The following is a 27,742-nucleotide window of genomic DNA, read 5'->3' as shown; positions in this document are numbered from 1 at the left end:
TTCTTTCTCTCTGTGACAACAGGTTTCTGTTGCTTTGTGAACACGTGCTTCAGAGAGAGCCCGCCTCCCTGCTGTTTTGATTGGATGGACGGGAGGGACGTTCGGATTGGTTGACGCCGCTGTCACTCAGTAGGGGCTGTTACTGGGTGAAAGGCGGAGTATGCATTCAGGTTCGGGTCTGGATTTGGACGTGGAGTTTTTTAGGGAGTGGTTTTGGTGGATGGAGGTGTCGGCCGGATTATTCTTAATCCGCGAGCGCTACTTCGAGGCAGGGAAACGCGCCAACATTTGGCTGCTGCAGGGCTCGCATCGAGATCTGGTGATAGACACAGGCCTTGGCCTGAAGAACCTCCAGACCTACCTGCGCACCGTAGGCCTCATCGGCACCAAGCCGGTCTTGGCCGTCCTCACTCACATCCACTTCGATCACTCGGGCGGGTTATACCATTTCGACAGAGTGGCAGTACATAGGGCTGAGGCCCGCGCCTTGTTGCTGGGAGACAACTACGAAACAGTGACTTGGCTGCGTGACCAGGAGATTAAAATGTCCCCTGAGCGGGGCTGGAGAGCAAAAAATTACAGAGTGAAAGCTGTGCAACCTGACCGGGTACTAGACGATGGTAAATGCTTCACCATTGCAATTCATCACTGATCGTAGTAACATGGCGGGAACTTGCATTTGTGTAGGAAATTTAATAGGAACCATGGCCAGACTTTCTTATTTTGCTGTTACCCTGTGTATTCACTAATAACCTGTATCTATCATATTGAACCGTAATATAGACCAGACACGTTCCAGGTTTCATCCTCAATTCTACCAGAGTTGGTGGTTTCAGCCCAAAATTGACCATAGTATCCATGGTGTAAGTTTAAAAAAAAAAGTTTTCAAGATTGCTGCCCTTAGCCTCTGCTTGAGAGTGTGTGCATGTTGGTATTGGGTAAAGACAGGGTCTGATTCAGATATCATGATGCCTGTGATAAAATGAAATAGAATGGTTATAAAACAGAAGGAGGCCATTTTGGCCTGTTGTACCTGTGCCAGCTCTCTGCAAGAGAAACTCACCTAGGTTCACTCCCCTGCCTTTTCCAATAGTCCTGCAAATTTTTTCTCGCAATAATTATCCAGTTCTGTTTTGAAGGTCTCCATTGAATCTGCCTCCACTACACACTCAGTTCGTTCCCAATCCTAACCACTGTTTAAAAAAGATTTTCCTCACATTGCTATTGTTTGTTTTGCTAATCAGAAATGTGTTCTCTGGTTCTGGATCTTCTTGCCAATGGGAACAGTTTCTCCCAATCTACCCTATCCAGACCACTCATGATTTTGAACACCTCTGTCAAATGCCCTCTTTCTCTTCTCCAAGGAGAACAGACCCAGCTTCTCCAATTTATCCACATAACTGAAGTTCCTCATCCCTGGAACCGTTCTCATGAATCTTTTCTGCACCCTCTTTAATGCCTTCACATCCTTTCAAAGTGTGGTGCCCAGAACTGGACATGCTACTCCAAATGAGGCCAAACCAGTGTTTTATACAGGTTTGTCATAACTAACCTGGTTCTGTATTAGATTAGATTAGAGATACAGCACTGAAACGGGCCCTTCGGCCCACCGAGTCGTTGCCGAACATCAACCACCCATTTATACTAATCCTACGCTAATCCCATATTCCTACCAAACATCCCCACCTGTCCCTATATTTCCCTACCACCTACCTACACTAGTGACAATTTATAATGGCCAATTTACCTATCAACCTGCAAGTCTTTTGGCTTGTGGGAGGAAACCGGAGCACCCGGAGAAAACCCACGCAGACACAGGGAGAACTTGCAAACTCCACACAGGCAGTACCTGGAATCGAACCCGGGTCCCTGGAGCTGTGAGGCTGCGGTGCTAACCACTGCGCCACTGTGCCGCCCTATTTATAAAGTTGAGGATCCCATATCTTTATTAACTGCTTTCTAAACCTACCCTGTAACCTTCAGTGATTTGTGCACACATATACCTGGGTCTTTCTGCTTCGGCATGCCCTTTAGAATTGTACCCTTTAATTTATATTGCCTCTCCTTGTTCTTCCTACCAAAATAAATCACTTCACATTTCTTTGCATTAAATTTCATTTGCCACTTGTCAGCCCATTGCACCAGCCTGTCTATGTCATAGAGTGATACAGCACTGAAACAGGCCCTTTGGCCCACTGAGTCTGTGCTGATCCTATGTTAATCCCATATTCCCTATCACATTCCCACCATTCTCCTACCACTTACCTACAGTAGGGGTAATTTGCCTACCAACCTGCAAGTCTTTGGCTGTGGGAGGAAACCAGAGCGCCCGGCGGAAACCCACGTGGTCATAGGGAGAACTTGCAAACTCCACACAGGCAGGACCCAGAACCAAACCCGGGTCGCTGGAGCTGTGAGGTTATGGTGCTAACGACAGTGCCACTGTGCTGCCAGTTTTGAAGTCCTCTTGAAGTCTTAGCACGATCACTATCCTCCTCACAGTTCACAATACTTCCAAGTTTTGTGTCATCTGCAGATTTTGAAATTGCGTTTTGTACACTCAAGTCTTAAGTCATTAATAATATATAACAAGAAAGGCAAGGGTCCCAATACTGACTCCTGGGGAGCCCCACTATATACGTTCCTCCAGTCTGAAAAACAACCATTCACAACTCCTTCCTGTCACTCGGCCAATTTTGTATCCATGCTGCTACTGTCTCTGTTATTCCATGGGGTGTAACTTAGCTGAGAAGCCTGTTATGTTGCACTTGATCAAATGCCTTTTGGAACTCCATGTACACCACATCAAACTCATTTTTGTTATTTCATGGAATGTGGCAACACCAGCATTTGTTGCCCATCCCTAATTGCCCTTGAACTGAATGGCTTGCTAGGCCATTTCAGAGGGCAGTTAAGAGTCAACCACATTGTTACGGGCCTGGAGTCACATGTAAGCCAGACCAGATAAGGACGGCAGATTTCCTTTCTTAAAAGACATAAGTGAACCAGATAGATTTTTACAACAATCAATGACAGTTTCATGGCACCTTTAATAAAACTAGCTTTCAATTACAGATTTCTATGAATTGAATTATATTAATTAGTTGAATTTAAATTCCACCAGCTGCTGTGGTGGTATTTGAACTCGTGTCCTCCGGACATTAGCTTCATAAACTCCTCTTACCTCATCAAAAACTCAAGCAAGTTAGTTAAACACAATTAGACTTAAATAATTTGTGCTGGCTTTCCTTAATAATTGACATTTGTCCAAGAGATGATTAATTTTGTTCTGAATTATCTTTTCCAAAGGTTTTCCCACCACCGAGGTTAAACTGACTGGCCTGTCATTGATGGGCTTGTCCTTACACCTTTTTTTGCACAAGGGTGTAACATTTGCAATTCTCCATTCCTCTGGCACCATACCTGCATCTAAGGAGGATTGGAAGATTATGGCCAGTACCTCTTCCATTTTCATTCTTCCCGAAGTATCTTTGGATGCATCTCATCTGGTCCTGGTGACTTATCAACTTTAAGTACAGCCAGCCTATCTAATACATCCTGTTTATCAATTTTTAGCCCATCCAGTGTCTCAACTACCTCCTCTTTCACCATGACTTGGGCAGCATGTTCTTTCTTGGTAAAGACAGATGCAAAATATTCATTTAGTACCTCAGAAATGCCCTCTGCCTCCATGCATAAATCCTCTTTTGGTCCCTAATTGGCCCCATTCCTCCTTTTACCATCCTTTTACTATTTACGATCCTATAGAAGACTTTTAGATTCCCTTTTATGTTGGCTGTGAGTCTCTTCTCAAGCTCTCTCTTTGCTTCTCTTATTTGTTTTACTTCCCCCTCTGAACCTTCTGTATTCAGCTTGGTTCTCAATTGTATTATCCACATCTGTCAGATGCACCGTTTTTCTGCTTCATCTTACTCTCTGCTCACGTGAATGATGACTTGGGGATACTTTTGGTGCTTGTGGAACAGTATTGTTGCATGACTAGGTGCCTTAGATAAACTTTGTCTGGTAATGCTGCTATGAAGCGCCACCTGTTCTTCATGCCTTCTCTGAGCTCAAACTGTTCATGAGGTCCATCTCCTGCCCCCTTGATCCTATTCCCACCAAACTACTAACCACTTAACTTCCCTTTCTAGCCCCTATGTTAGCTGATACTGTTAATGATTCCCTCTGCTCAGGTACAGTCTCCCTCCCCTTTAAATCCTCCAGTGCCTTTCCTCTGTGTTGTGCTGCTGGTTGGATCTGCACTCGTCTGGTTCCATTTCTATGTGTCCAGTAATAGCCAGAGAATCACTTGCAGTAGTTTACCTCACTCCTGAACCAGAGACTCCCTCCTATTTCTCATCTACGTATTCTTTCATTCATGGGATGAGCGCATCCCTGGCAAGGCCACCATTTATTGCCCATTCCTAATTACCATTGAGAAGATGGTGTTGTGCTGCCTTCTTGAAACGCTGCAATTTGTATGGTGTAGGTACACCCAAAGTGCTGTTAGGTAGGGAGTTGCAGCATTTTGGCTCAGTGGCGATAAGAAATGACGATATACATTCGAGTCACGTATATGACATGGAGGGGAATTTGCAGGTGGTGGTGTTCCCATGTATTTGCTGCCCTTGTCCTTCTAGGTGGTAGAGGTCTCGGGTTTGGAAGGTGTTGTCAAAGGAGGTTTGGCGAGTTGTTGCAGTGTATGATATAGATGGTACACACTACTGCCACTGTGTGTCAGTGATGGTGCTTGGGGTGCCGATCAAGCGGGCTGCTTTGTCCTGAATGGTGTTGAGCTTCGAGAGTTGTTGGAGCAGCACTCATCCAGGCAAGTGGGGAATATTGTGACATGTATATGATGGACAGGATTTGGTTTGGGACAGGAGATAAGATACCACAGAGTTCCCAACCTCTGACCTGCTCTTGTAACCACAGTAAGTCCAGTTAAGGATGTTGATGGGGGTTCAGCGATGGTAATGCCATTGTATGTCAAGGGAATTAGTTAGGTTCTCTTGTTGGAGGTGATCATTGTCCGCCAATTGTGTGGCACGAATGTTAGCAAAAAGAGGCTGGGTGTTAACTGTGTCCTCCAGGATATTTCTGGAATTGTGGGAGATTTTAGTATAGGAGATTGAGGCTTGATGGTGCTTGATTCCTCAGTTACGAGGAAAGACTGCTGTAGCTGGGGATATTTTCATTATAGAGAGAGGTTTTTTTAATATAAGATATAATCAAAACATTTAGAATTGTGTCACGACCAGGTGAGAAAGGTGTCTAGGGGTCCCTGTCAGCCTTCACCTGGTCTTACCGTAACAGAGTTTAATTTTAAACACACCGTGGTTTTAGCTCCCCCTTGGTGAATCCTTGTTCACCACTTTCCAATTATAAGGCAAAGAAACCTGCACAAACAGGTTTTCTTAGGTTTAAAGAGGAAAGATTGAAATTTATTTTTTTTAAACTCTAATTCGTTTAACGCCTACGAATACACGCTGCGCCCAAGCTAGCATGCATACGAGATACACACATGCAAATAGAGACAGAAAAGAGCAGAAGAAAAATAAAGTGGAAAAGTTTGAGGCAAAATCTGAAGAGTTTTTGTTATGGTTCTTCGAGCTCACTGTAGAGCCCTTGAGTGTAGGTAGATCTTGCTTTTCGTTGGGGCCCAGTATTCTTCCTAAACCTTGTTTGCTGTAGGAGACTTCTTTCTTGGGCTTCATGTGTCTTCAGTGGATTCAGAGGTTTGTGAGAAAGAGGTGGGAGCAGACAGGAGAGACACTCAGATGGGAGCAGACAGACACTCTGAGTTCAAACTGTTTGAATAATTCAGAAAAACCCAGGTTAGTCATGTGAGTAACTGATCTGATCATGTCTTGGATTGTATCACCTTAGCAGTCTCTGGAATGCTCCCCTTACATACAATACCTGGTGATCAAGGTCCATTGTGCGTTGAACGTGTCAGGGAATGGTCCTTTGTCCTTCCAGTCACCGTCTGTTAATATGAAAATATCTTTTCCAGCCACGGCTGATCTGTTGAACAAGTCCTTTTTTCACTCCAGGAACAGTTTAAAATCAATGTTCATGACAAAATTAATGTGCCTCATTCTTGGCAGGTGGGGGCTTAGCATGACAATTATGAAAGGTTTTGATAAAGTAGGTAGGGATAAGCTATTCCCAGTGGTTGGTGATTTATTAATCAGATCTTCACCAAAAAAGAGGTTTTGATATTTTTTTGTCCAGAGGCTTATTCGGACATGGAATGCTCTATAAGAAACAGCACCGGAAGCAGAATGCACAATAGATTTTAAAAGGAAAATAGACAACACTTTGAATAGAAACATTTAAAAGGTTACGAGGAAAGAGCATTGGAATGGGATTAAGTGGATACTACTTTTGGCCAGCTGGCACAGGCACTAAGGGCTGGATATCCACTTCTGTGCTGCATAATTCTATGTTTCCTGCTATGGTGGGAAATGTAAGATGCAGTCTTACTTTTCTACAATTTTGATCGTAATTACAAACCTTTGGCATATCCAGATCTGTGAATTTTTATAGCCGAGGACTAGCTTTCTTTGTAAGGATGTACATGATAAAGAAAGGAGTCTTGCTGTTTCCACCCAGTTGTTTTAGTGTATTTTGGTAGGAGGAATAAGGAACCATAGTCTCATTTATGGCACAGAAGGAGGCCATTTGGCCCATCAGGTCTGTGCTGGCTCTCCATAGAGCAGTCCAGTTAGTCCCATTCATTCTCTCACTCCATCCCTGTAGCCCTGCAAGTTTATTTCTTTCAAGTACCCTTTCAATTTCCTTTTGCAAACATTGATTGTGCTTCCACGACCCTCGGAGGCAGCAAGTTCCAGGTCATAATCACTCGCTGCATAAAAAAAGTTTGTTCACATCCTCCCTGCATCTCTTGTTCATGTGGCGAAATAATTAAATAAACCTTAAATCTGAGTTCCCTAGTCCTAGTGCCATCAGCTAATGATTTTCCTTGTCTACCCTATCCAAACCTGTCCTAATCTAGTACACCTGAATCAAATCTCCCCGCAGTCTCCTTTGCTTCCAGAACAACCCCAGCTTCTCCAACCTAACCTTTAGCTAAAATCCCTTATCCCTTCTGTTACGACCAGGAGAGAAATGTGTCTATGGGTCTTTTACTGTATTCACCTGGTCTTACTGAATGGGGTTTAATTTTAAACTCTGTGTTTTGAGCTCCCCTTGCTGAATCCTTGTTCACAGCTTTCCAATTATAAGGCAAAGAAATGAGCACACCAGGTTTTCTTAGGTTTAAAGATGAAAAGTGAAATTTATTAAACTTACTTAAACTCTAATTTGGTTAACGCCCACGCTAGCATGCACACGTGATACACACATGCAAGTAGGAGCAGAAGAAAAATAAGATGGAGAGGATTGAGGCAGTCTCTGAAGGAGGTTTCTTGTTACTATTTCTGTGTTTCCAGCTCACCGTAGAGTCTTTGATTGTCGACAGCTCATACTTTTTGTTGGGGCCAGTATTCTTCTTAAACCTTGTTCATGTAGGAGACTTTTCTTCTTGGGGTTCACGTGTCTTCAATGGGTCTTCCGTGAGAAAGAGAAGGGAGCAGACAGGAGAAAGATGTTCTCAGTCCAGGATCAAACAGCTTTCTGAGTTTCTTTCTCTCAGGCAAGTTCAAATTAAAACAGCCAGTTAGTCATGTGACTAAACTGGCCTGACCAGGTCTTCTGTGTATTGGAGAAGCAGGGACTGGATCCTTTTGTCCAACACTGTCTGCCAGCTTGCAAATGTCTTTCCAGTCAGGGGCTTGGCAATTCCTTCTGATAGGCCCTCTTTTCTTCCCAGTCACATTTTTAATGTTCATGTGGCGAAATAATGTGTGCCTCAGTCTTGGCAGGTGGGGGCCTGCATGACACCTCCACACCTGGGGGAACGAAATGCGATTTGAAAAAAAGGTGCATTTTATTTCAAGGTTTGAGAGAAATATAAGATACTGAAAGAAAAACCGTGAATTTCTCTCATTTCCATTCACTCACCAATCTTAAAGCTTATTAAAATGGTCTTTTTCTGGGTGCCAGTGCTGTTTAATTTCCCCTTTTTTTTCCTCAGGAGATTTAGTAGTGGATGGGTCTATCCTGAACTCTGGGTCATGCTGTGGGGGAGGATTCTTTGTTAATCTCACCTTTGTCCTCTGGGACACTTCTGCCTGTAGGTATTTGTGCAGACTTGGCTGCACTCTCCTGTAGGTGGGGCATCACCCTCATGGTTTCTCTGCCCCCTACAGGTTCTTTTTCTCTGCAGGTTCCTGTAAATGCTGTTAGCAACTCTGGTGGGGTGCTTCTGGAGTCTGCATTTACGTCGGAGGATGTGGAGTCTAACTTTTCATCTTTTTCAGGGTTGGCTGACCAGATTGTAGGTGATTCCTCCCGGACTTCCTTTAACCTGCCCTCTTGGTCACTTTTTTCCTTTCTCTTTCTAATCTTTTGCCAGCCTTGTGTCTGCCTGTCCCCTTTTGTTCTCGGTGGGGCTCCCTTACAGTTCACCAGCCCTCTGCTGGAAGGTCTTCCTAACACCGGTACAGGACTTAGGAGTGCAGGCTTCACTGTAGGTTGGGGTTTCCCCTCAACCTGGCACATGTGGCAACTCCTGCAGTACTCCATCACATGTTTTTGGAGTTTTGGCCAGTCAAACTGCTGTCTTTTGCGGGCTTTGGTCTTTCGTATACCAGCATGTACAGCCACTGTAGTTTTGTGGGCCCTTCTTAATATTTCTCCCCGGTACCTCTGTGGCACCACTAACTGGTTACCTTCTGTCCACTCCTTGCCCTCAGGTCTGTGAGGAGAACTCAATCTCCTCATCAGTACCTCATTCTGTAAATAGCAGTCAGGGACTCCCTCTGCTTCACTTTCAGATTGGGCAGCCTGTGCTAACTCTCGCAATAATGGGTTGGCTCGCTGAGCCTCAGCTAGGGAAAATCCATTTAATTCATTCCCTGGTTCTCCTACCTTTCTAAAAGAAGGTCTTGGACGGGCAGTCCTCATAGTCATTTGCCTGCAGTGCCAATGCAGCCTCCTCTGGAGGAGCTGGTGTGATTATGGCCTGATCCACTGCACATTCAGGGACACTGCAGGGAACTGTCTCCCGCCACTGCCCTGTCTCTCTGACCTCCTGCAATCTTTCTTCCACTACTGGGCAGGCTACCACCTTCACACCTGCCAGATCATTACCGAGGAGCACAGGTCAACCCCGTCCACAGGCAAACTAGGGACAATCCCTACAGTCACCGGTCCTGCAACTAGGTCGCACTCCAGGTGCATCCGGTGTACAGGTACAGGCATACGCTGCTCTCCAATACCATTCAACACCATTTTGGTGTTCACTGTACCCTCTGGAGGAAAGGTCAGTCCTTTTCCCAGTAAAAGTGATTTGAGTGGCCCCTGTGTCCCTGAGAATCACTATGGGCTTGCTTGCCCCACTGGAAGGGTGTGGAGTTACTTTCCCTTCAGACATAATACCCTGATAAACTTCAGGAATCCTATTAACCTTCCCTGGGTTGCAAATTTACTGCAGTTAAAGCCACAGCTTGTTTTGTGTTTTCCATCAGGTCCCTGTCTTCACTGAGTGGGTGTGCCCTCATTTAACCCTATCGGTTTTCCCTTTAGTTTCCAACAGTCAGCTTTTAAATGCCCTGCTTTATTATAATGGAAGCACACAGGTCTGTGGGTCTCACTTTTGCCCACAGCACTTTCCTTTTTGGCTAGAGGAGGGCCCCTTGTGTTTCCTGCTTTCCTTTCTCTCCCAGGCTCCTATCACCTTTCCACCCTTTGTCCCTTTCGGATTTGTGGGGGTGACTAGGAAAGGTTCTCACCTGGGAAACCGACATAAATTAAAGCAAACTCATCGGCCAGAACAGCCGCTTGCTGGGCTTCCTGAACCCGCTGCTCCTTTGCATGGGTCTTTATTGAGAATGGGAGAATGTTTTTAAGTTCCTCAAACAGAATTACTTCTCTGAGATCCCCATAACTGAGCTGTATTTTAAGAGCCCTCAGCCACAGGTCAAAAGCCAGCTGCTTACTTCTTTCAAACCCCAGATAAGTTTGATTAGCTTGCTTTTTGAGTGTTCTAAACGTTTGGCGGTAGGTTTCGGGTACTAATTCGTATGCCCTGAGGATAGCATTTTTGGTCCGTTCATAATTTGATGAACTCTCATCTGACAACAAGGAATAAACCTCATGGTCTTTTCCAGTTAGTTTGCTTTGCAATAAGAGAGACCAGGTCTCAGCTGGCCATTTTAGCTGCCTTGCCAGTTTCTCAAACGACTCAAAAAATTCTTGCACATCTTCCTCATTGAATTTTGGAATTAGTTGAGTGAGTTTTAGCAGTTTTGTACCCAGCCCTGAATTATGCTCCTCCATATTGGCCATGCTTTCACTGGGGTTACTCTGTCACCCCCTAGTTAACTCAAGCCACTTCAGCTGTCTCTCTTCGGAGTCTTTCTGGAGTATTCTTTCTCTCTCTCTCTCTCATTCCTTCTCCTGTCTTTCTTTCTCTCTTTCCTCTCTCGATTTCTTCACATTCCTTCTGGAAGGCTCTCTCTTTCTCCCTCTAATGCCTGTCTCTCTTTCCTCTAATTCAAGTTTCCTTTGTTGCAATTGTAACTTTTCTCGCAGTATCCTGTCTGGGTCTACTTCTAACACTGCTTCTGCATCTTCAGATTCAAGGGAAAAATAGTTGGCCACTAGCCTTAGGAGTTCAGACTTCCTAGCCTTGCCATGTACAGTGATCCCACACTTCTCAGCAATTTTTCTCAACTCCTCCATTGACAGTGCTTTAAACTTATCCCAATTTACTTCACCCTGGCTTGGACAGCTACTCGCTTCAGTTGCAGACATGTTAGTATTCAGTCATACACAACCACAAGAAAACCTGTATTAATCTTGCTCTTTTTCGATTGGGAACAATTTGGCTTCTCGCTTCCAATTTTACTCGTTCTTCTGTGGGTAAAATTCCGGGCGCTAGCACCCAAATTTCTGTTACGACCAGGTGAGAAATGTGTCAATGGGTCTTTTACTGTCTTCACCTGGTCTTATTGTAAAGGAGTTTAATTTTAAACACACATTGTTTTGAGCTCCGAAATAAAAAAAGTAAAAATGCTGGAAATACTCAGGTCTGGCAGCATCTGTGGCGAGAGAAGCAGAGTTAACGTTTCGGGTCACAGACCTGAAACGTTGACTCTGCTTCTCTGTCCACAGATGCTGCCATACCTGCCGAGTATTTCCAGCACTTTTTGTTTTTATTTCAGATTTCCAGCATCTGCAGTATTTTGCTTTTACTTTAGTGTTTTGCGCTCCCCCTTGGTGAATCCTTGTTCACCACTTTCCAATTATATGGCAAAGAAATGAGCACGCCAGGTTTAAAGATGAAAAGTGAAATTGATTAAACTTACTTAAACTCTATTTCGGTTAACGCCTACAGCTATACGACGCACCCACGCTGGCATGCACAAGCGTACACACATGCAAATAGGGACAGAAAAGAGAAGAAAAATAAAGTAGAGAGGTTTGAGGCAGTCTCTGAAGGGGGTTTCTTGTTACTGTTTCAGTGTTTCCATCACTGTAGAGTCTTTGATTGTGGACAGCTGTTACTTTTCGTTGGGGTCCAGTATTCTTCTTAAACCTTGTTCACGTAGGAGACTTTTCCCTCTTGGGGTTCACGTGTCTTCAATGGGTCTGCAATTCTGTGAGAAAGAAATGGGAGCAGACAGGAGAGAGGTGTTCTCAGTCCAGGAGCAAACAACTTTCTGAATTCTTTCAGCAAGTTCAAATTCAAACAGCCAGTTAGTCATGTGACTAAACTGGCCTGACCAGGTCTTCTGTGTATTGGAGAAGCAGGGACTGGATCCTTTGTTCCAAAACTGTCTGCCAGCACGCAAATGTCTTTCCAGTCAGGGGCTTAGCAATTCCTTGTTATAGGCCCTTTTTGTTTCCCAGCCACAATTTAAAGTTTTAATAATGTGTGCCTCAGTTTTGGCCTGCATGACACTTCCTAAATTGTGGTGACCAAAACTAGATGCAGTACTCTAGTTGTGGTCTCACAGCTTTATAAAGGTTCAGCATAACATCCCTGCTCTTGTACTCTATGCCTCTATTTATGAAGCTCAAAATTGCATATTTGTTGCTGCCCACTCTCTCAATATGTTCTGCTACCTTCAAAGATCTATGCACATGCACCACCCCCCCCCCCCCCCCCCCCAGGCCCCTGTGACCCTGCACACTTTTTAGAACTGTACAATTAAGTCTATATGACCTCTCCCTATCCCTTCTGCCAAAATGCATCACCTCACACTTCTCTGCATTAAATTCTATTTGTCACTTGCCTGCCCATTCTGCTAGCCTATCCATGTCCTGTTGCAGTCAATTTGTATCATCCTCACTGTCTGCCACTCCTCCAAGTGACAAATTTTGAAATGTTACTCTCCCTTCAAATGTCCAAGTCATTTATACATATCAAAAAAAGCAGTGGTCCTAGCACTGGCCCTTGGGGAGCACCACTGTCTACCATCCTCCAGTCTGAAAAAAAACATATTAACCACAACTTGCTGTTTTCTATCCTTAAGCCAATTTTTTCATCCACGCTGACACTGACCGTCCTATTCTATGAGCCTCAATTTTGTTAACTAGTCTTTGATGTGGTACTTTGTCAAACACATTCTTAGAATCTAAATAGGCAACATCCATTGCATTCCCTTCATCAATCTTCCCTGTTACTTCAATAAAGTGTTCAATTTGTCAAGCACAACCTGCCTTTTATAAATCCATGCTGGCTATCCTTAAGTAGCTCAAACCTCTCCAAGTGGCTGATTTTTTTCCCTTCCTGATTGTTGTTCTAAAACCTTACCCACCACTGATGTTAAACTGACTGGCCGATAGTTACTAGGACTGTCCTTACACCCTTTCTTGAATAAGGGTGTCATATTTTTCATTTTCCAATCCTCTGGCACCTCCCCCCATATCTATAGAAGACTGGAAGATTATGTTAAGTCTTGCTATCTCCACCCTTTCTTTAGTAACCTTGGATACAAGCCAGCCAGACCAGGTGATTTATCCACGCTAAGCATAGCCAGCCTTTCCAGAATCTCCTGCCTCTCAATTGTTACCCCATCCATTACCTCTACCATCTCCGGGTCTACTGATAGTCAACATCCTCTTTCTTAGTAAACACCGACACAAAGTACTCATTAAGTATTGTAGCCTTGCCTTGCACCTCTGAGCATATAAGAACATAATAAATAGGAGCAAGAGTAGGTTATTCAGCCCCTTAAGCCTGCCTCGCCATTCAATAAGATCATGGCTGATCTGGCCCAGGCCTCAACTCCTCTTTCGGGCCTGCTCCGCATAACCCCCGACTCCCTGAGATTTCAAAAATCTATCGCCTCCTTAAATACATTTAGTGACCTAGCCTCTACAACTCTCTGAGGTAGAGAATTCCAGAGATTCATTACCTCTGAGAGAAGAAATTCCTTTGCATTCCGTTTGCACTGGAGTGCTGACTTGGGGCTGCATTAGAATGCTAAAGTGGGAGTTTTGTGACTGAGGGAGCGAGGGGCTCCTTTCATTTCCCACCTGTCCTCAAAGAGCGTGAGGGGAGCCGAGAGTTTCCAAAGAGCACAGCTGACTGGTGAGTAAGTCCTGGTGGGTATTTTTCAAACTGGATTGAATTGTAAGTCATTGTTTTAACAAGACTGAGTTGATTTTTTTTTATTATAACAGTCTTCTAAAGTTTTAAATTTAAAGGGTTTAGTCATGCAGGAGAGCTTAAAGCCGTGGTTTGCTCCTCTTGCTGCATGTGGGAATCCGGGAACATTTCCAGTCCCCGGGACCTGCATGCGTGCAGGAAGTGTGTCCAGCTGCAGCTCCTGGAAGCTTGGGTTTCAGAGCTGGAACGGCGGCGGGAAACACTGTGGAGCATCCGCGAGTCTGAGAGCATGGTGGATAGCACGTTTAGAGAGGTGGTCACACCGCAGCTGAAGGGACTTGAGGAAGGAAGGGAATGGGTGACCACCAGGCAATCCAAGAGAAACAGGCAGGTAGTTCAGGAGTCCCCTGGGGTCCTGCTTGCAAATCGGTATTCCATTTTGGAGGCTGATGAGGCTGGTTCCTCCAGGGAGTGCGGGCAGAGCCAAGCTTCTGGCACCGCAAGCAGCCTGTCTGCACAGGAAGGGGGAAAGAGAGGAAGAGAAATAGTAATAGGGGATTCTATAGTCAGGGGAACAGATGGGCGCTACTGTGGCTGTCAACGTGACTCCAGGATGGTGTGTTGCCTCCCTGGTGCCAGGGTCCGGGATGTCACTGAACGGCTGCAGAGCATCCTGAAGGGGGAGGGTGATAAGGCAGAGGTCATGGTACATGTTGGTACCAATGACATAGGTAGAAAGAGGGATGAGGTCTTGCATCAAGAATTCAGGGAGTTAGGCAGTAGACTAAAAAGCAGGACCTCTCTGGTTGTAATCTCTGGATTACTCCCAGTGCCACGTGCTAGCGAGTATAGAAATAGGAGAATAGCACAGATGAATGCGTGGCTTAAATGTTGGTGCAGGAGGGAGGGTTTTAGATTCCTGGACCACTGGGACTGTTTCTGGGGAAGGTGGGACCTGTACAAGCGGGACGGTCTACATCTGAACCAGAGGGGGACTAACATCCTTGCTGGTGGGTTTGCTAGTGCTGTTGGGAGGAGTTTAAACTAATTTGGCAGGGGGGAGGGGACGCAGACACCTAGCAGAATAGGGACACAACTAAAGACAGGAAAGCAAACAAGTCAGAGGGAACACAGCGGAAGTAAGTTTCAAGGGAGTAAGACCAGGATGGATGGCCTCTACTTTAATGCCAGGAGTATTACAGGTAAAACGGATGAGTTAAGGGCAATGATTGACACGTGGAATTGTGATATAGTAGCCATCACGGAGACATGGTTGAGGGAGGGGCAGAATTGGCAGCTAAATATCCCGGGATATAGAATCTTCAGGCGAGACAGAGGAGGGGGTAAAAGAGGAGGGGGCATTGCAATATTAGTTAAGGAGTCAGTTACTGCAGTAAGGAGAGATGATTTCTTGGAGGGGGCATCAAATGAAGCTTTATGGGTAGAGTTTAGGAATAAAAAAGGGACAGCCACATTGCTAGGTGTTTATTATAGACTCCCAGATAGTCAGCGGGAAATTGAGGAGCAAATATGTGTGCAATTCGCAGAGATGTGTCAAAATAATACTAGGGTAATTATATTAGGTGATTTCAACTTTCTCAACATTAATTGGGATAGCCATCGTGTTAAGGGCTCAGATGGAGTGGAGTTCTTAAAATGTATACAGGAGAACTTTTTAGCTCAATATGTAGAGGATCCAACAAGGGAGGGTGGAGTGCTGGACTTAATTCTGGGGAATGAAGCCGAACAGGTGGTTGATGTTTTGGTGGGGGTGCATTTTGGTGATAGCGACCACAACATGGTACAATTTAAGCTTGTTATGGAGAAAGAAATAGACAAGATGCAAAAAAAGGTTTTGGATTGGGGGAGAGCGAATTTTCGTAAAATAAGGCAGGATCTGGCCAAGGTAGACTGGAAAGAGTTACTTGTCTGGAAATCTACAGAAGAGCAGTGGGGGGCATTCAAAAAGGAAATGGGGAGGGTACAGGCCCAACATGTTCCCTCTCGGGTAATAGGTAGGAGCAACAAGCCCAGAGAACCATGGATGACCAGAAGCATTCAGGGTGCAATGAGAAGGGAAAGAGGCTTTTAGCAAATATAAGTAGAGCAAATCAACGGAAGCATTAGTGGAGTACAGAAAATGTAGGATGGAGCTTAAGAAAGCAATTAGGAGAGCAAAGAGGGGTTATGAGAAAGCTCTGGCTGGTAAAAGTAGGGAAAATCCCAAGATATTCTATAAGTATGTCAATGGGAAGAGGAGAACCAGGGAAAGAGTAGGACCCATTAGGGACCAAGGGGGAAATTTGTGGGTGGAGCCAGAGGACATTGGTAGGGTGTTGAACGAATACTTCATATCTGTCTTCACCCAAGAGAATGAGGATGCAGATTTGGAACTCAGAGAGAGAGACTGTGAGGTTCTTGAGCAAATTGTCAAAGGGAGTGACAAGGTATTGGAGGTTTTGGCAGGCTTAAAAGTGGACAAATCTCCAGGTCTGGACGATTTGTGTCCCAGGATGCTGTGGGAGGCGAGGGTGGAGATTGCAGGGACTCTGACCCAAATTTTTAATTCCTCTCTGGCTACGGGGCAGATGCCAGAGGACTGGAGAACAGCTAATGTGGTCTTACTATTTAAGAAAGGTTGTAGAGATAAGCTAGGGAACTACAGACCAGTGAGTCTCACATCAGTGGTAGGAAAACTATTGGAGAAAGTTCTGAAGGAGAGAATCTATCTCTACTCGGAGAGGCAAAATTTGATTAGGAATAGTGAGCATGGCTTTGTCAGAGGGAGGTCATGCCGAACAAATTTGATTGAATTTTTTGAGCATGTGACCAGGTGTGTAGATGAGGGTAGTGCAGTTGATGTCGTTAACATGGATTTCAGCAAAGCCTTTGACAAGGTCCCACATGGGAGACTTATCAAGAAAGTAAATGCACATGGGATACAGGGTAACTCGATAAGGTGGATTCAAAATTGGCTTAGCTGCAGGAGACAGAGAGTGATGACAGATGGCTGTTTTAGTGACTGGAAGCCAGTGGTGTACCACAGAGATCTATGCTGGGCCCCCTATTGTTTGTCATTTATATAAACGACATAGATGACTATGTGGGGGGTAGGATCAGTAAGTTCGTGGATGACACAAAGATTGGCCGAGTGGTGAACAGTGAGGTTGAGTTTCTTGGGCTACAGGAAGATATGGACGGGATGGACAAATGGGCAGAAAAGTGGCAGATGGAATTTAATCCTGAAAAGTGTGTGGTGATACGCTTTGGAAGGAGTAATGTGACAAGGAAGTATTCAATGAATGGCCTGACACTGGGAAGTTCCGAGGAACAAAGGGACCTTGGCGTGTTTGTCCATAGATCTCTGAAGGCAGAAGGGCAGGTTAATAGGGTGGTGAAAAAGGCAGATGGGACACTTGCCTTTATCAATCGAGGCATAGATTACAAAAGCAGGGAGGTCATGTTGGAGTCGCCACATTGTCGGACGGATGTGATTGCACTGGAGGGAGTGCAGAGGCGATTCACCAGGATGTTGCCTGGGATGGAACATTTAAGCTATGAAGAGAGGTTGGATAGGCTTGGGTTGTTTTCGCTGCAGCAGAGAAGACTGAGAGGTGACCTGATCGAGGTGTACAAGATTATGAGGGGGCATGGACAGGGTGGATAGGGAGCAGCTGTTCCCCTTAGCTGAAGGGTCAGTTATGAGGGGACACAAGTTTAAGGTGAGAGGCAGGAGGTTTAAGGGGAATTTGAGGAAGAACTTTTTTACCCAGAGGGTGGTGATGGTCTGGAATGCACTGCCTGGGGGCGGGGAGGGGGAGGCGTGGTAGAGGTGGGTTGCCTCACATCCTTTAAAAAGTACCCGGATGAGCACTTGGCACGTCATAACATTCAAGGCTATGGGCCAAGTGCTGGCAAATGGGATTAGGTAGACACGTCAGGTGTCTTTAATGCATCGGTGCAGACTCGATGGGCTGAAGGGCCTCTTCTGCACTGTATTATTCTGTGATCTCAGTTTTAAATGTGTGCCCCCTTATTCTGTAACTGTGTCCCCTGGATCGAGATTCCCCCACCAGTGGAAACATATTCAACATCTACCCTGTCAAGCCCCCTTATGTTTCAATAAGATCACCTCTCATTCTTCTAAACTCCACTGAATAAAGGCCTAACCTGTTTAGCCATTCTTGATGAGACAACCCCTTCATCCTAGGAATCAGCCTAGTGAACCTTTTCTGAACTGCCTCCAATGCTAGTATATCCTTTCTTAAATACAGGGACCAAAACTGTACGCAGTACTCAAGGTATGGCCTCACCAACACCCTGTACATAGAGTCGTACAGCATAGAAACAGGCCCTTCGGCCCACCACGTCCGTGCCGATCATAATGCCTATCTATACTAATTCCATCTGCCTGCATTAATTCCATATCCCTCTATGCCTTGCTCGTTCAAGTACCTGTCCAGATGCCTCTTAAATGTTGCTACTGTTCCTACCTCCACCACCTCCTCAGGCAACTCATTCCAGATACCCACTATTCTTTGTGTGAAAAATTTACCCCTTTGATCCCCTTTCAACCTCCTCCCTCTCACCTTAAATCTATGCCCTCTAGTTTTAGTTACCCCTACTATGGGAAACAGACTCTGGCTATCTACCCTATCTATGCCTCTCATAATTTTATATACATCTATCATGTCCCCTCTCGGCCTCCTCCGCTCCAGGGAAAACACCCAGCCTATCCAATCTCTCTTTATAACTCAAGCCCTCCAAACCAGGCAACATCCTTGTGAATCTTTTCTGCACCCTCTCTAGCTTAATCACATCTTTCCTGTAGTGTGACGACCAGAACTGCACACAGTACTGCAAATGCGGCCCAACCAACGTTACGTACAACTGTAACATGACGTCCCAACTCTTGTACTCAATGCTTCGGTCGATGAAGGCAAGCATGCCTTACGCCTTCTTCACCACCCTGTCTACCCTGTGTTGCCACTTTCAGGGAACTATGTAATAGCACCCCAAGGTCTCTCTGCTCAACAACACTCCACAGGGCCCTGCCATTCACTGTATATGTCCTGCCCTGATTTAACTTCCCAAAATGCATCACTTTGCAGTTGTCTGCGTTAAATTCCATTTACCAATCCCTTGCCCACTTTCCCAGTTGATCTATATCCTGTTGTCACTTGAGACAACCACCTTCACTGTCCACTATATCACCAATTTTGGTGTCATCTGCAAACTTGCTAATCATGCCCCCTACATTCACATCCAAGTCATTAATATATATAACAAACAACAGAGGGCCCAGCACCGATCCCTGCGGCACACCACTGGTCACCGGCCTCCAATCTGAAAAACAACCCTCCACTACCACCCTCTGCCTCCTATCACCAAGCCAATTTTGTATCCAATTGGCTACCTCACCCTAGATCCCATGTGTTCGAACCTTCTGGACCAGCCTACCATGCGGGACCTTGTCAAAGGCCTTGCTAAAGTCCATGTAGACAACGTCCAAGCCCTGCCCTCATCAATCCTCTTGGTCACCTCCTCAAAAATCTCAATCAAATTCATGAGACATGATTTCTCACGCACAAAACCATGATGACTGTCCCTAATCAGAGCTTGCCTTTCCAAATGCATATATATCCTGTCTGTCAGAATCCCTTCCAATAACTTTCCCACCACTGATGTAAGGCTCACCAGTCAGTAGTTCCCTGGCTTATCCCTGCTGCCCTTCTTAAATACAGACACAACATTAGCTATCCTCCAGTCTTCCGGTACCTCACCCGTGGCTAACGATGATACAAAAATCTCTGCCAGGGCCCCAGCAGTCTCCTCCCTTGCTTCCCATAGCATCCTAGGATACACCTGGTCAGGCCCTGGGGATTTATCCACTTTAATGTGCTGCAAAACCTCCAACACCTCCTCCTTTGCGATGTTGATATGCTCCAGGATATCGCTGTTCCCTCCCTTGAACTCACTAGCTTCCATGACCTTCTCCACAGTAAATACAGAGGAGAAGTATTAATTTAAGACCTCGCCCATTTCCCGTGGCTCCACACATAGATTACCACACTGATCCTTAAGGGGACCTAATCTCTCCCTAGCTACCCTTTTACTCTTAATATACTTATAGAATCTTTTAGGATTCTCCTTTATCTTATCTGCCAGGGAAATCTCATGGCCTCTTTTTGCCCTCCTAATTTCCTTCTTAAGTGTACTCCTACATCCCCTATACTCCTCAAGGGATTCGCTTGATCCCAGTTGCCTATACCTGACATATGCCTCCTTCTTTGTCCTGACCAGACCCTCAATATCCCGCATCAACCAAGGTTCCCTAAACTTGACAGCCTTGCCCTTCCATCTAACAAGAACATGCCGGCCTTGAACTCACTTTTAAAAGCCTCCCACTTGCCAGACGTCCCTTTACCTGTAAACAGCCTCTCCCATTCAACTTTTGAGAGCTCCTGTCTGATGCTATCGAAATTAGCCTTCCCCCAATTTAGGACTTCAACATGAGGACCAGTCCTATCCTTTTCCATAATTGTCTTGAAGCTCATCGAGTTTTGTCACTGGTCCCAAAGTGCTCCCCCACTGACACATCAACCACCTGCCCTTCCTCATTTCCTAAGAGGAGGTCGAGTGTAGCCCCTTCTCTCGTAGGGCCATCCACATACTGCTTCAGAAAACTATCCTGGACACACTTAACAAATTCTTCCCCATCTGATCTCTTAGCTCAAAGGCAGTCCCAGTCAATATTAGGGAAGTTAAAAGCACCTACTATTACAACCCTATAATTCTTACACCTTTCTGTTAGTTCCCTACATATATGCTCCTCCAATTCCCTCTGACTATTGGGGGGCCCATAGTATAATCCCATCAAAGTGATCACCCGTTTCTTATTTCTAAGTTCTACCCATATGGCCTCGCTGGGCGTTTCCCCTGGGATATCCTCTCTGAGTACTGCCGTGATGTCCTCCCTAATCAATAGTGCAACTCCCTCTCCTCTCTTACCTCCCACCTCTGTCATGCCGGAAGCATCGGTACCCCGGAACATTGAGCTGCCAGTCCTGCCCAACCCTCAACCACGTTTCCGTAATAGCTATTATATCACAATCCCATGTACCAATCCATGCTCTGAGTTCATCTGCCTTACCTGTAAGGCTTCTTGCATTAAAGTAAATGCAGTTTAGCCTACCAGACCTTCCACATTCCCTGTCCTGCCCCTGCCCGGCCTGCCCACTGGACTTGCTTGCTTTAACCTCCACATTTGCCTCAACTATCTCATCTGAGAGACGACTACTTTGGGTCCCACCCCCCTGCAAGACTAGTTTAAACCCTCCCGAGTAGTACCAGCCAACCTCCCCGCAAGGATATTGGTCCCCTTCCAGTTCAGATGCAATCCGTCCCTCTTGCACAGGTCACCTCTGCACCAGAAGAGATCCCAATGATCCAAGTAGCTGAAGCTCTCCTACCTACAACAGCTCTTCAGCCACGCATTCATTTGCCTTATCCTCCTATTCCTACCCTCACTAGCACGTGACACAGGGAGTAATCCTGAGATTACAACCCTGGAGGTCCTGCTTTTTATCCTTCTGCCTAACTCTCTATATTCACTTTGCAGGACCTCATCTCTCTTCCTGCCAATGTCGTTAGTACCAATGTGGACCATGACCTCTGGCTGCTCACCCTTCCCTTTCAGAATGTCCTGCAGCCGCTCCGAGACATCCTTGACCCTAGCACCAGGGAGGCAACATACCATCCTGGATTCTCATTTGCGGCCATAGAAACGCCTATCTGCACCCCTTACGATAGAATCCCCTATCACTATAGCTCTTCCACCCCTTTTCCTCCCCTGCTGTGCAGCAGAGCCCTCCATGGTGCCACAAACTTGGCTGTTGCTGCTTTCCCCTTGGAGGTCATCCCACCCAACAGTATCCAAAGCGGTATATCTGTTTGAGAGGGGGAAGGCCACAGGGGACTCCTGCACTACCTGCCTGCGCCTACTATTCCGTCTGGTGGTCACCCATCTCTTTTCTGCCTGTGCGGCCATTACCTGTGGTGTGACCACCTCACTAAACATGCTATCCACGACGTCCTCAGCATCGCAGATGCTCCACAGTGAATCCACACGCAGCTCCAGCTCCATAATGCGGGTAGCCAGTAGCTGCAGATGGATACCCTTACTGCACACATGGTCGTCGGGGTCGCTGGAAGCATCCCTGATTTCCCACACAGCACAGGAGGAACATATCATGGGGCTGTGCTCTCCTGCCATGACCTACCCTTCGGTTAATTAGTTACTCCCTTAATTAAAAAATACTAATTACACTAGGGGCCTTGTTCTACCCACTTCAATCTAAAGTCCTTAAAAAAAACACTTTAGTAGTACTCACCTTGTCACCAGGGTTTTTCTTTTCAACAAAAAAAAACTTTTCCCTTTTATTTTTAAGATATTTAAATACACTAACAGCAGTGACTCACCCAACCAATCACCTTGCAGCTCTCCTCTGACGTCACTGTTGGCTTTTCTTTTTTTTTCAAAACTCCGGCGCTCTGGAAGAGCTGCTCTCCGCTCCCGGAAGGTAAGAGACTGGGCCACGATCCTCAGCTGGATTTATAGGCTCCGCTCTCAGCGTTCTCCCCACAGGTCCGCTCCACTCCTTTCCTCTCTGCTCCCGGAAGGTAAGCGTTGTAACAAGACTTCCCTATTTTTAAACTCTAATCCCCTAGCAATAAAGGCCAAAATTCAATTTGCCCTCCTAATTTCTTGCTGCACCTGCATGCTAACTATTTGTGTTTCATGTACAAGAACACCCAGATTCCTCTGTACTGCAGTATTTTGTAGTCTTTCTCCATCTAAAAAATAATCTGCCTTTTTATTGTTCTACCAAAGTGGATTGCCTCGCACTTTCCCACATTGAACTCCATCTGCCAAGTTTTTGCCCACTCACTTAACCTATCTATATCCCTTTGCAGATTCTTTGTGTCTTCATCACAGGAACATGCCTTCCCACCTATTTTTGTAGCGTCAGCAAATTTGGATACACTACACTCTGTCCCTTCCTCCAAGTCATTAATATAGATAGTAAATAGTTGAGGCCCTAGGGCTGATCCTTGTGGCACCCCACTAGTTACAGCTTTCCAACCTGAAAAAGACCCATTGATCCCGACCCTCTGCCTTTTGTGCATTAACCAATCCTCAATCCACACCAACACATTACCCCCAATACTCTGAGCTCCTATTTTGGGCAATAACCTTTTATGTGGCACCTTATCGAATGCCTTCTGAAAGTCCAAATGCACTACATCTACCGGTTCCCCTTTATCCATTCTGCTTGTTATATCCTCAAAGAACTCTGACAAATTTGTCAAACATGATTTCCCTTTCATAAAACCATGTTGGCTCTGTTTGATTGTCACCCTGTTTGTCCCTAATAGGCCCCACTCTACCTCTTACTACCCACCTACTATTTACATGCTGATAGAAGCTTTTTGGGTTCCCTTTTATGTTGACTGCCATCCTTTCCTCATATTCTGTCTTTGCCAGTCTTATTTTCCTTTTCATGTCCCCTCTCAACTTATTGTATTTGACTTGGTTTTCACTTGAAGAATTCAGCTGACATGCATCATACACCCTCTTTTTTGTTTCAGCATATTTTCTATCTCCTTTGTCATCCAAGGAGCCCTGGCTTTGGTTCCCCTACCTTTTGCCCCTGTTGGAATGTACCTAGCCTGCACCTGAAGCCTCTCCTTAAAGGTCACCCATTTTCCTGTCAGTCTTTAGTTCCACTTTACTCTGGCTAGATCCCTTCTCATTCCATTGAAATTAGCCCTCTTCCAATTGTTACAACTGCTCAGGAAAAAGCTCCCAATCAAAATATATGATTCTGATCGCAGTGGGAGCAACGCACTGCCAATTCAGTCCCGTCACTCCACAGGTCGCATCATATTTCTTTAAGCTTTCCAAATTGGAAAAAAAGCCGAATTGAGCAATCGAGTTACCCCCGAATGAAGCAAACCAAACTAGGTATCAACAAATTAACTATTTATTAAAAAAAACTAAAATATTAAACACTACTAAGATAAACCAATATCTAAAGACCCTATAACTTATTTAAAAATCTAACTCTCACGTTCGCATACAGATACTCGGTTTTAAATTAGCTAACCAAAAAAATATGCAAAAAATAAAGTCTTTGCAAATTACGTTCTTGACGAATGGTCTTCTAATACAGCACTGTCAAAGTTCACTTGCAGTCTTCCAAGGTCCGATGAGAATGGAAGGTGTTTCCAAAGATAGGGGTTCAACAGTTCGGCTGTTGTAGTATTAAGCTCTTTTTTTCCCAGCGATGAACACAGCAAATATCAATAATTTGTTGTGAAAGAAAAAGCTTTTTCTTATTTTTTATGGAATTAATTCAGTTTGAAGCTTTGTAGGATTTTGAGAGAGAAACAACACAGCTTTTCGTCCTTCAGTTTCAGAGGCATAAGAGTGAAAGCAAGGCAGTTATGCCAAACCTTCATAAATCTCTGGTTAGGCCTCAGCTGAATTACTGTGTCCAGTTTTGGGCCCCTCACTTTAGGAAGGATGTCAAGATCTGAGAGAGGTGCAAAGGAGAATTCCTTGAATGGTCCCAGCGATGTGGGACTTCGGTTATGTGGAAAGACTACAGACGCTGGGGCTGCTTTCTTTAGAGAAGAGAAGGTTAAGGGGAGATTCAATAGAGGTGCTAAAAATCATGAATGGTTTTGACAGAGCAACTGTTTCTAGTGGCAGAAGGATTGCTAACCAGAGGACACAAATTTAAGATAATTGGTAAAAGAACCAGAGGTGAGACAAGAATTTTTTAATGCAATGAGTTATTATGATCTGGAATGCACTACTTGAAAGGAAGGTGAAGCAGATTCAATAATAACTTTCATAAGGAATTGGATAAATACTTAAAGGGGAAAAAAGATTGCATGGCTATGGGGAAAGAATAAGGGAGTAGAATGAATTGAATAGTTCAAAGAGCTGACACAGGCGGAATGGGCCAAGGGCCTCCTGTGCTATGATTAAAAGCAGTACTGTACTGTAAAATAGGCGATAGCAGCCTGTTTTACATCGCTGTTTATTCGGGAGAGATGTAAAATGGGCTGCCCGTTCATTAGCACCCATTTCACTGTTGCACAAAGTCAAGGTGTACTCCCAAGAGTGAACAGAACTGTACATTTTGTTCACCAATTTCAACGGTAATTTCACAAAGATATTGGTCAAAGAATTGTGTAAAGACAGAAAAATTGAACATACTTTATTAATGGAGATGACCTCTGATTACAGTTTGTCTTAGGTAAATTGACACAAGTTCAAATATTTACATTATATATTAAATGTAATTGGCAAAGATTCTAAGAGAGATTTGAGATTTTTATGCTTTTCATGTTAGGTGACATAATTAATCTTGGAAACCGTCGGCTCACTGTTCTGCACATGCCCGGTCACTCCAGAGGTAGCATCTGCCTTCATGACCAAGAGAACTACATTCTCTTTAGTGGAGATGTAATACACACAGGATCTATGATTGACTGGCTCCCTTACAGCAACGTCACTGACTACATCCAAAGTTGCAAACGTCTAATGACTCTCGTCGACAATAAGCTTGTGAAAAAAGTGCTGCCGGGTCATTTCGACACTTTTGATGCTGAAAGACTTTACTGTCTGGCTTCAAGCTACATTGCTAATGCTGGTGTGTGCCATAAAATTTTATCGTGTGGTAAAAGATGCCTTGCAAGCCTAGCCCTTTGGTTGAAGAATTATGGCAGACGAGTGGAACAATGATAGGTGGCACAAAGTTTACCATTGTTTAAGCTTACAGGTTCCTTTTGTATAAAATGGATATGATAGGAAGGAGTGTATTTGCAAATCAAATGATGCTCTGTTCTTAGATAGTTAAAGTTAATATTTGCTAATTGAAAGAAGCCGGTTGGTAACCACCTATGCAGAAGTAGGAGTAATGTGGTGAAACAGAAATTCTACAAAACAATAATTTAGTAAAGTACATTGTGATTATATTGTTACTAATGAATTGAAATGAAAGTTGATTTAACAAAAGCTTTCATTACAAAATTCATACTGTAGATCAATTTTGTATTTTATGAAAGGCAGCCCTGAAAACTAGTTTATTGAAAACCATTCTTACAAAGCCTTTTTTAAATCTGCGCTGTTAGGTTGATGTAACATTTAGTTTCCTGCTGGGAAGTCAATTTAAATGTGCCTTACCTGCTTTTGCAGATAAGTGAACGTAATTACAAAAATGCCTGCTTAAGTTTTATCAACTATTCTTTCTGCAACCACACCCCCCCCCCCCCCCACCCACCAACCATATAAAAGACATGTTCCTGGAGAGGGGAAGGAAAAACTTTCTTGGCTTAATCTAATAAATAGAGGTGAAGATGACCACTTAGTCAATATATGGTAAAGGAAGAGAAAAATTGTGGTTCTACTCATATAATCTGTTTCCCTGTGAATTTCCCAATTGGTTAGGCAGCATACAAAGAATAACCTTACATAATAGACATCAATAATGAATGGCATGGTGCTGTCAATTGAGTAAGCAGGTAGAGCCCTCCAACATCAGCAATTGGGTAAACTATAAGGAAAAATAAGGCATGAAAAATTAGGGATGAGTAAAGTACTTTCTGCCATTAAATCTAGTCTTGCTCTCATAAGAGGAGTTCCGCTAAAAAACAAGTCTGAAGGGGATAATTTGCACCGCATTATGAGGGGAGTAACAAGGTCCTGTAGCCAGTGTCAAGAGTTAAATCTAATGGTAGCATTTATATTGCAAGTGCATCTCTGTAGTGTGGAAACAAGGCTGCATTTTATAATTTTGAATCTGACAGCACTTTTGCATGCTGTCTGGCTGTGAATCCAGCTTATTGGTCTGGCAAGAGCCCGGCGGATCTGTATTTACATGCACTGCATGCTCTGCTTCTGGCTAGTAAATTTTAAATAAATTAAGCATGAGCGGGAGTGTTTGCACTCCAAAAACATTTAAGTAAGTTCTGCTTCAGTTTATAAAGTGTCCTGGAGATACAACAGGCCTTCCATGCAGTATTTAAGATTTAGTTGGTAAAAACTGGGGTTATACTCCATGCAGTATCTAGTAAAATGGTATGAGACTACTTCCTCTTTAATACTGCCTAGCTATGATCCCAGCTTTCTGGTCCAGGGAAGAAAAGTTTCATTTACTTATTCATTACTGTGAAGTGGAAAGTGCTTTGCTGTGATGCAAAATGGCAATATAACTTTGCATAAGTATATTACAAATATCTTCGCATACTTTCTAACATCTACTGCTCTGGTTACATATCCCATTCATTAAGCATTTCAATTGTTTTTCCCCATTGTTTGGACATTTATTTCCAGGTGTCTTACTATGCCAATTCTATTCATTATATACTTGTGTGTGTTATTTTACTGTTTGTATGTTCAGTGTTAAATTAAATTTGCTATGTATCTTCCTATTTGCATAACCAGTTTAAATAATTTTGCAAATATTTCGCTATTCAGCCTTCTCCACTGTTCTTGCTTTTTTGGTGAGTCGTGTTTAGGGTGATGCCAAGTGTAGGTTTTAAAAACCTATAGATTGGCCTGTAGAAAATGAACACTAGGAGAAGTGTGGAGTATCTCAATTTTGAGGCAATGGGAAAGAATGTAATTAAAGACTTGGGGCTGGATTTTACGTTGGGCGGACGGGAGCTGGCCACTGATGTAAAAGTCGGTGGCGAATCTGCTTCTGCCTAGCCTGGGGATCTGTCCCGCATTTTACGATTCCCCAAGCTTTAATTGTTCCAAGGTGGGACTTCCACCCACTTGAGGGAGGGAGTCCTGCCTCATTGAGCTGTGGGCCAATCAGCGGGCCAGCTGCTCTTAGTCCCAGCAGCGCCACCGGGAGCAGTGGCCACTACTGGGACTGCAGCCCAGTCCCAGATGAATACATGGAGTAGGCATTTCAGGTGAGTTTTAGTTGCCTCACCGGGAGTAATCGGTCGGGCCCTGACGAGGCAAGG

General features: G+C 44.5%; 1 protein-coding gene across 1 annotated transcript; it reads left to right on the top strand.

The window, feature by feature from the left end:
• Positions 1-148: 148 nt before the first annotated feature.
• Positions 149-27,742, top strand: mblac2 (metallo-beta-lactamase domain containing 2). Its single transcript, XM_068029661.1, has 2 exons — positions 149-620; positions 25,117-27,742. The coding sequence occupies exons 1-2, from the start codon at positions 161-163 to the stop codon at positions 25,506-25,508; spliced, it is 852 nt and encodes a 283-aa protein (XP_067885762.1). The 5' UTR covers positions 149-160; the 3' UTR covers positions 25,509-27,742.

Source organism: Heterodontus francisci, chromosome 4 (genome assembly GCF_036365525.1).
Source record: "Heterodontus francisci isolate sHetFra1 chromosome 4, sHetFra1.hap1, whole genome shotgun sequence".
NCBI classification, from domain to species: Eukaryota; Metazoa; Chordata; class Chondrichthyes; order Heterodontiformes; family Heterodontidae; genus Heterodontus; species Heterodontus francisci.
Note: the sequence above shows the minus strand (reverse complement) of the source record. Positions and strands in the feature narration are given on the sequence as shown.